At 41.8% G+C, this 9,870-nt stretch overlaps 1 protein-coding gene across 2 annotated transcripts in view; it reads left to right on the top strand.

Moving 5' to 3' along the window:
- The first annotated feature begins 1,194 nt into the window (after nt 1-1,194).
- The window catches only part of LOC145342358 (transcription factor Dp-1-like), a 62,865-nt gene continuing 54,189 nt past the window's right edge, over nt 1,195-9,870 (top strand). For both annotated transcript variants that reach the window (XM_080187879.1, XM_080187878.1), the window contains exons 1-2: nt 1,195-1,647; nt 3,117-3,208. In XM_080187879.1, coding sequence (XP_080044005.1) covers nt 3,197-3,208 — 12 coding nt within the window. In that variant the 5' untranslated portion in view covers nt 1,195-1,647; nt 3,117-3,196. The remainder of the gene's footprint in view (nt 1,648-3,116; nt 3,209-9,870) is intronic.

Raw genomic sequence — 9,870 nt, 5'->3', positions numbered from 1 at the left:
TCTAAAACTGCACCCCCCCCCCCTTATCTTGAGGCTGTGCCCTCTAGTTCTGCTATCCTTTCTAAGCAGGAAGAATCTCTCTACCTCTACCCTACCTATCCCCTTCATTATCTTATATGTCTCCACAAGATCCCCCCCTCAGCCTTCTAAACTCTAACAAGTACAGACCCAGTCTATTTAGTCCCTCGTCATAGGCTAACACCCTCATCTACGGTATCAGCCTAGTGAACCTTCTCTGCACTCCCTCCAAGGCCAACATATCCTTTCACAAATGCGGTGACCAAAACTGCACACAGTACTCCAGCTGCAGCCTCACCAGTGCCCTGTACAGTTGCAGCAAGACCTCCCTGCTTTTATATTCTATCTCCCTCGCTATAAAGGCCAACATCCCATTCGCCCTCTTCATCACCTGCTGCACCTGCAGACTGGGTTTTTGCCACTTGCGCACAAAGACCCCCAGGTGTCGTGCTAAATTCTCCCTCAGTGTAGCGAAACAGGTGCCAGAGTGTGGCAACAAGGCAGATTTTCACACTAGCTTCATTGCAGTGTTAATGTAAGCCTACTTGCGACACTAATACGCAAATAAACTTTAAACACGACATTTAAAAGACATTTGGACAGGTGCATGGATGGGAAAGCTCAGAGGGATATGGGCCAAAGGCAGGCAAATGGGACCAGTTCAGTCGGGTTCGTTGGGCTGAAACGCCTGTTTCCATGCTGTATATTTCTCTGACTGTACCTGCAGAAATTCGAAGTTAAACCTAACTGGACTTTGACTGCTGCCGAATATTATCCTCCCTGAGGTAAACCCAATCTCTGAAACGTTCACTGGCGCGCGCGCTCCGGTGACTTTCAAAAAGAGGAGGCGGTTGCTCCAGCGGCCGACCAATAGAAAGCCTCCAGCCATGGGCCAATGGAAAGGGCACGTTGGCCGAGGCTCCACCAATAATCGGCGTCCGCCTCCTCCCCCCCCACCCCGGTTGTGAGCGCTGCTCAGATTGGTCGGCGGCGAGAGCCAACCGGCGGGCGAGGGCGGGGGTCAGATGGGCCGGCGGGCCAATGGCAAGGCCGCTGGGGGCGGGGCCCAGCGGGCAGCCAATGGGAGGGCGGCGCGAGCCGGACACCGCCAAGATCGGTTGAGGATGAAAACAGTCGCGAGCCGCTGGAAGCGGCTTCATTTTAGTTGGTGCGCCGCTGAGGTTGGGAGTCCGGAGCAAGCGGGGGAGGGCGGCAGCAGCAAGTTTACTACAGCCGCCTGAAAGAAAGAAAAAATATCAACACACGGCGATCCGGACACCTTGGCTCCCTCCTTTTTTTTAAACACCAGCACCGAAAATACTGACAAAACAAAAAAAACTAACCCCCAACCCCCCGCCCAGAGGATAATGACAATGTAATTCCAGTTTATCGGGGCTGAGGAGTTTTTATTTTCAATCCACTCCCCTGATGTGTCTTGTGCTGGACGAGACGCGGTGGTTAGCTTCACTCACCCCCCTTCCCCCCCACTGCTCTCTGCATTCGTCGATTGCTGTTATATTTATTTTAAATTTATTTCCCCCCTCCTCTTAACACCATCACCACCCCCTGGGGGAACAAAAACTGAGAAAGCGCCGCCCGTGGAATCGACAGATTTATATTTATTAAAAGGTATCATTCGCTTTACCTCGCTCTTTCTTAAGAAAAATGTGATCGGCTTAATTTTAGATTGAACTGAGCTTTTCTTAAGTTTCTGGTCGAGATTTTATCTCTCGGGGGGGGGGGGGGATGGTTTTCATAGAAGGCTTTTCTTGTTGTTTAATTTCCTTTCAGACCCGAATTAAGGAGTGGAGGGAAGAGAATTATACGTCTTTTTAAAAAACGTGAACTAACCCCCTCACTTACCCCCAGCCTTCGCCCCTTTCCAAGCTATAATCATCCAGTGTCGCTATGAGTTCCATCTACTGCTGCTTTGCAGACTTGGATTAGGTTGTTTACAGTAAGAGAGCCCCTGGCTTCAAGGCCTGTAGGTTCCAGAGGAGGGGTTGGTGTCGAGAGAACCGGAGTCGGGATCCCAAGTTGAAGGTGGGAGGGTGAATTGCAAATGCAGCCAAAATTACTTAAACGCACGAATTTAGCTTATGCTTTAATTTTTTTAAAAATTGAAACGCCTCCAAATACAGCAATAGAGTGGGTATTGCAAAGCATCAGGAAAAGAGGAAAGACAAAAACAGTTTAGTTGCAGGTTAATTTTTCCGAAACTTTTCTTTTAAAATCGTCCGAACTTTTTTGTTGTAAATGTGCAGAGTTTTTTTAATAGCTATCATATGAAATTTGAAAAGCCACAAAATATATTGATGAAGGAAAGCTCTCAAAAGGTTTACTTCGAGCATGCTTGCAAAGTAAAAAGTGTAATTTTTTTCCAAAATGTTTTATTTTCTGCTCGACAACAGCAGGGCGGATAGAACCCGGGGAAAGCACTGGGTCTTTAGCACGAAAACAAAATCCTTGCGATTATTAAACGTGACAGTGTTTGTATTTCATATTCCTGTATTTGGTGGGTAGGCCATGAGGCCTGGCGAGGCCTTGTTGCTGGGTGATCTGCAGGAAACCAGTTGTTAACGTTTTGTCTCAATATATTTCATTCCTTTTGTATTTGACGTTACTTTGCAAAAGTAATACCGGCGTTCAAGGGTTTTGATGTAGAGAACTAATATGAACTGCAGATCATTTTATCAGGTTTTGCATCATTTACCTAGTTGCTTAGGGAGTACTAGGCCCCAATAGTCTGTTTCAGTAATTTCCAAATTAAGTTTTTGCTTATATACATTACCAAGCTTTAGTTTCCCATTGCCTATGGTATTTGTGCTTAGCAATATTTTCAAATATTACTTCAAGCAAATGTGTATAATCCTTAAAAAGTTAAAAGCCACAGAATATAATGAAAAGGATTGATTGGATAGCTGAACAAAATTAATGTTGTTTTGTATGTAATGTAGCTTTATGTATGACAAGTTATTTACGAGTGTTTAATTTATGTGGAGCTGAATTGAATTAAGACATACATAACAATTTTTGTTTAATTTTGGAATAAAGAACCTGACTTAAAGATTTACTTAATTCCATTCTTTTCTATTTAGGTACTGTTTAGATGAAATCCTGCATGTTCTAGCTTTGGCAACAGAAGTATCCAAAATTCAGCAATAAAAGAATCATTAACATGGCCAAAGATGTAAGTCTTGTATTTTGCCAGAAATATAGCCTTATTCATAAACTATTGCAAAACAATATTCTTTAACACCAACTAACACACCTTATTTGCACTAGGATAACAGACAACTCTTATTTATAATCTCTTAGGACTTTGCTGACATACTACATCAAAAGAATTACTTTTGAGCTGTGGTTGGCAAATATGGCAGCCAAGATCCATCAACATGAAGTGAGATGAATGATTTGATCTTTTTTGTGGTAATTGGTGAAAATGGAATATTGACCAAGATAAAAGGAAAACTCCTTACTCAAATAGTACCATCATGGATCAGCTGTTCTTCAGATACATAGTACCACTGGATCCACTGTTCTCCCAAGTACCATGGGATCTTTATGTCTGCTTGAACAGCTGGATGAGGCCTTAACTTAATGCCTCATCTACAAAACAGGACTTCTGCCAATGCAGTGCATTCCTCGATACAACACATTAAAAGATCTGTCTAGATAATGAAAATAATCTAGATTATATCAACAGACATCTCGTTCTATCATGAATGCTTCATCCACACACTTTTGAAATGAAAAGTTTTAACCCACTCCCAGATTATTCCTTCCTCCTATGCTCCTGAGCCTTTTAAAATTTCAACTTTGCTCATCAATACTTCCTGCTTTAATAAAATAAAAGCAAAATATTCTGATGTAGGGTCATCCTGATGAAATTCTGACAAAGTATCATCCTATCTCGAAATGTTGGCTCTATTCTCTCTCCACAGATGCTGTCAGACCTGCTGAGAGTTTCCAGCATTTTCTGTTTTATAATACTTCCTGCTGTTCTCTTAAATCAGGGTATGATCTACAGTGTGAACCATGGCCCTTCACCTTTTTGCCATTTGAGGAGGAGTTGGGTAGACTGATAGTTCTGTGCTGTTACACAGTAAACAGTTTACTGCATCACTGTCGAAAGTCATAATTGCCTCTGATCTTTGGTGCTAAATTGTTTGGCTGCTAAATTTTAGTGGTCAACAGTTTAATTTATTATCCCTGTAAAGAGAGGATCTGTGTGGTTGATAAATGTTTTCTCTATCTCCACAGGAGAAAATCCTCACCAGTTTAATAGCTAGAGGCTGGTATGGACTTAATTCATTCAGTAAATTTATCACGTCAGCTAATTTTTTTGTTTTAAATTTTTTTCTCTTACCCTTTCATTTTGCAAGGCAGCAGTTCTTTCTGGATTATTTCTTTTCAGGCAAGTTTGGTCTAATAGTGAATTACCGAAGTGGGCATTTGCAAGTGATCTTACTCAACATAAGGGGCTGGGTTGAAGAATGATGTGGAAATAACCAAATCCAACCTGTGCCAGATATTCTTCCAGGAGGCCATTGGATAAGGGTGTGGAATGGTAGCTCTGATTTGATTTCTTTCTTCTGTATTTACTGAGTAAAGATATTGGCTTCACAACAAAGTAACCTTAAACCAAAAAACACAATTTCTCATTATGTAAGGAATCAATTACATTGTAGGTACCAATCTAGACCGCCATGTGTGCTCTGGAGTCACCAATCCCAAATTGCTTTCCACTTGGAGATAGTGTATGCTGTGACCTATACCCAGTAGGTACATATCATCTGCAGACCATAAAATTACATCCTGTGTCCCCAAGTCTAGGTCCAGTGCATATCAGTAAGAGCAGTGGGCCCAATGCTGACTTCTGAGGTACTTGCTGCAAACTTGGAATAGATTTTCTAAGAATTATACAACATAGGAGGAGTACGTTTGGCTTATTGTATCTGTGCTGACTATTTGATAAAGCTGTCTAGTTAGTCCCACATTTGTTCTTTCCCCATATCTTTGCAGGTTTCTTCTTTTCAAGTAAATATCCAATTTCCATTCCAAAGTTACTATTGTGTTTGCTCCCCTGCCCTTTCAGGCAAGTGCATGCCTGATCATTATAACACATTGCATTAAAAAAAAGATTGATTATATAATTAATATTTGAGACCAAGCTGACATCCTGTGAATTCGTTCATTGTCCATGATTGTGCTTAGTAGTTCTTCTGTATCCTTACATGTTAATTATTTAAATAAAATGACAATTATCTTAGTTTATTCTTTATACACCAATAATAACTTGTGTTTATATCGTAGTTCTAACATAATAACATGTACCAAGATACTTTGCAGGTGTGTTTAAGGCAAAATTTGAAATTGAGCCATGCAAGCCGATATTAGGGTAGATGGTCTAAAAGCTTGGTCAAAGAGGCAGATTTTAAGGATATAAAGGATAGAGATGTGGAGCCGTGCAGGGAAGGAATTCCGGAGTGGGCCTAAGCTACTAAAAGCACTGCCACGTTAGTGGAACAATTAAAATCCCTAGTGCTCAAGCTGCCAAAGTTAGATGTGTCGATATCGCATAGGATGAAGGCTGGTGTGAAGGATATTACAAAGGTGAGGGATTTAAAAGCTAGAAAGATTGAGGCATGGTTTGGGGGCTGTAGTTGGTCAGTGGTCGCAATGGCAATTAGTGTTTGGAACTTGGTGCAATCAAGAGTACGGGCCACAGTTTTGGATGACCGCAGCTTTACAGAATGTAGGAAGCTGGCCAGGAGTGTCAAATGGAGTGGTCTAGAGGTAAAAATAGCATAGTTGAGATTTCCTGCTGCAGATGAGTTGAGTTCGGGCACTTGTTGGAAGTAGGTAGTCTTGAAGATGACATGGAAATGTAGCCAAAACATCTGAGTCAAGTATAACAAAGTTTGCAAACAGTCTGCTTCAGCCTCAGACAGTTGTTGAAGATGGATGCAGTTGCTAGTTTGGTTTTGGAGCTTGTCATGGGCACGGAAGAGAATGGCTTTTATCTTATTTGTATTTAATTGGGGAATTTCTGTTCATTCAGTATTCATAGAATTATGTAGTGCAGAAGAGGCCCTTCTGCCTGCCAAGTTCACTGACACGTGAGAAATGCCTGATCTCCACCTAAACCCAGTTACCAACACTTGGCCTAAAGCCTTAAATATTATGTCGCACCTGCTGCTCATCCAGGTACTTTTTAAAGGTTGTGAGGCAACATAGCTCTACCATCCTCCCAGGTGGCGCATTCCAGGCCTTCACCACCCTCTAAGTAAAGTTATTTCCCTCATTGTGCCTCCCGCAAACTTCCTGCCATTCACCTTGTGTCCCCTCACGACTGACCCTTCAACTGAGGGGAACAGCTGCTCCCTATCCATTCTGTCCGTGTCCTTTTACACCTCGATCGGATCACCCCTCGGTCTTTTCTGCTCCAACAAAAACGAGCCAAGCCTATCCAATCTCTCTTCATAACTTAAATGTTCCAACCCAAGTAGCATCCTGATGAATCTCCTCTGCCCCCACTCCAGTGTAATCACATACTTCCTGTAACATGATGACTAGAACAGCGCACAGTACTCTAGCTGTGGCCTCACCAAAGTTCTGTACAATCCAATACGACTTCCCTGCTTTTGCAATCTGTGCCTCAGTTGATAAGGCAAATGTCCCAAATGTTTTTCACCACCTTACTAACATGCCCTTCTGCTTTGAGGTCTACGGACAAACATGCCAAGGTCCCTTTGTCCCACAGAACTTCCTAGTGTCATGTCATTCATTGAATACTACTTTGTCAAATTACTCTTCAAAGAGTGAATCACCTCACATTTTTCAGGGTTAAATTCCATCTGCCACTTATCTGTCCATTTGACCTGCCCATCTTGTCGCCCAAGACACACTGGCCGAGTGGTTGGCTAATCTTTGTGTCATCCCCAAACTTACTAATTCTACCCCCCATATAGAGGCTGTGCACAGATCCATGTGATATGCTTTCAGTCACTAAAGCAGACTTCTTTCATCAGCTTACAACTTTTTTTAAGTTTATTAGTCACAAGCAAGGCTTATTGGAACTGCAATAAAGTTACTGTGGAATTCCCCAACTGAGCCAATTTTGAATCCACTTTATCAATTTACCCTGTATTCCATGTGTATTTATCTTTTTAAGCCTCCCCTATGGGACGTAGACAAAAGGCTTTGCTGAAATTCATTTAAACTACATCAACTGCGTTACCCTGATCTTTGCACCTGGGCACCACCTCAAAAAAATTCAATCAAATTTGTTAGGCATGATCCTCCCTCTGACAAAGCCATGCTGACTATCCCTAATTAAGCCTTGCCTCTCCAAGTGAAGATAAATCCTCTCCTTCAGAATTTTTTCCAATAGTTTCCCTATCTGGGGAAGCATCTGGTGACAGTGGTTAGCGCTGCTGCCTTTTAGTGCCAGGCACCCGGGTTCAGTTCTTGGTTTGGATCACTGTTTGTGTGGAGTCTGCATATTCTCACTGTGTCATTCACCCTGTGTTTCCTCTGGGTACTCCAGTGTCCTCCCGTAGTCCCAAAGACATCCTGATTAGGTTCATTTGCCATACTAAATTCTCCCTCAATGTACAGGTGCCGGAGTGTGGAGACTTGGGGATTTTTGCATTAACTTCATTGTAGTAAGCCTACTTGTGATACAAATCAGTAAACTTTAAAACTACTACTGATGTGAGACTCACTAGTTTGTGATTCCCTGGCTTATCTTACAACGCTTCTTAAATAGCGGAACCAAATTACAGTACCCCGGTCTTCTAGAGGACTGTGGCCAGAGAGAAATTAAAAATTTGGGCCAGAGCCCCTGCAATCTCCTCCCTTGCCTCCTACAGCATCCTGGGACACAATAGACTTGGAGATTTATCCATTTTAAGTCTGCCAACACCCCCAACGCTTATGCTTCCCTATGTAAGTTTGCTCAAGAACCTTGCCGTTTCTCTCCCTGAGTTCCATACCCTCGTCTGTTGGCCAAGAGTGGGGCAATTTAGCATCTGTGGTGGAAATGAGATGTGGTGTTTTGTCAACAGCATAATTGTGAACATTAACAGTATTTCTGAACAATATCATTAAAGGATAGAATGTAGATAAGAAATGGGGGGGGGGATTATTTCTTGGGCTGTACCAGAGGTAGAGATGTGGGACCAGGAAGATAAGCTATTGCAAATGATTGGTGAGTGTTAGAGCTTTGTTTCCTCTTCTCCAGAGTTAGGTGTTTGGCCTAAATTACTTTCAAATGATAAAAGTTAATAACATTGAAGCTATTTACCCAAGGTATCAAATAGGTTGAAGACTAATTAGATAACTGAACAAGCCAACTATAGCTGAAGAACTTTTTGTTTAGTAAATTAAGAAAAGTAATAAGAACATTTTGGTGTTAAGTGGGTTAATCTAACAAATTGCAGCATGTAAGGCACTCCAGTCTTGAGGAATCCATGTTGTGTGCCACATCGGAACTCCAGCAGGCTTCCCAGTGTCCTGGACAACCATAGCTGCAGGAAGTGATGTCATTTGGAGTCGTGTGAGCTATGGGCTTTGGAGCTGTGCAACAGCTAGTGTCATTGCAGTCCATCCATGAGAATGTGTACTTTTTGCATTGCATGTTTCAGGAAGTGATCACCCCACAGTTTAATAAATCATAGAAAATATGAGCAGGATTCAGATGTTCGGCTGATCAAGCCTGCTCCACCATTTGATAAAATTGTGGCAGATCTGAATGTAACCTTGAATCCAGTTGCCTGCCTATCCTCTATAACCCATGACTTCCTTAATGATCGAAAATATGTCTACTTCAGCCTTCAATATATTCAACGACTCTCTAGGGAAGTGAATTCCAAACACTAATGACCTTCTGAAATGACATTCTTGCTCACTTGTCTCTTGAATGAGAGACTCCTTATTCTTAACTCCTAGTTCTGAATTCCCTCACCAGGTGAACCATCTTCTCAACATCTATCATAGCAACACCCACCTCAGAATCTTTTGTGTCTTAATAAGATCACGTTTTATCCTTCTTAATTCCAATGCATTTAAACACAACCTGTTCAATCTTTCCTGAAAAGACAATCCCTTCAGCCTCGCGAACCTTCTCCGAACTGCTTCTAATGCAAGTATATGCCTCAAGTAAGGGCATCTGACTGTACATTGTATTTTAGCATAGTCAGATTAATTCTCTGTACAGTTATTGGAAGACTTCTCTACTTTAAAGGCGTAGTTACTTTTTTAGTAACCTTCGTTGATTTTTACAAGCTTTCCAACATCTACCAGCCTGCCACTGGCGTTTGCAGTTTGGTATGCATTATATTTTGTCTTTGTTGTCTAACTTCCTTGCTTAGTCACGGATGTATATTTTCTTCTCTTACAATCTTTTTTCTTTGAAATGTATTAGTTGGGAGGCATTGAATATCTACCAGTGCACATCCACTAGGGCGAAGCCAGTCCTCACGACTGTGTAATTAGCTTTGTTTAACTCCAGAATGCAAGTGTGGAACTCCGGTTTCTCATCCTCAAACTGAATTTTGAATTTAATCATTCTATGATCACTCTTCCCTCAAGGATCCCTAACTGAGTTCATTAATTAACCCCTGTTCGTTACACAATACCAAATCCGGGATAGTCTGCTTTCTGGTTTGTTCCACAACGTATTGATCCATGAAACAATCTCTAACACATTCACTGAACTCTCCCTTGAAGCTAGCTTTTCCAATTTGGTTAATCCAATTAAAATTCCCCATGATTATAGCTGCGTCTTTCTTACAAGTCCCCAGTATTTCCTGGTTTATACTGTGTCCCACTGCAGAATTACTGTTT

The sequence above is a fragment of the Carcharhinus amblyrhynchos genome, chromosome 4 (assembly GCF_965287045.1).
Source record: "Carcharhinus amblyrhynchos chromosome 4, sCarAmb.v2.hapA, whole genome shotgun sequence".
Lineage (NCBI taxonomy): Eukaryota > Metazoa > Chordata > Chondrichthyes > Carcharhiniformes > Carcharhinidae > Carcharhinus > Carcharhinus amblyrhynchos.
This window is presented reverse-complemented; position numbering and strand designations above follow the sequence as displayed.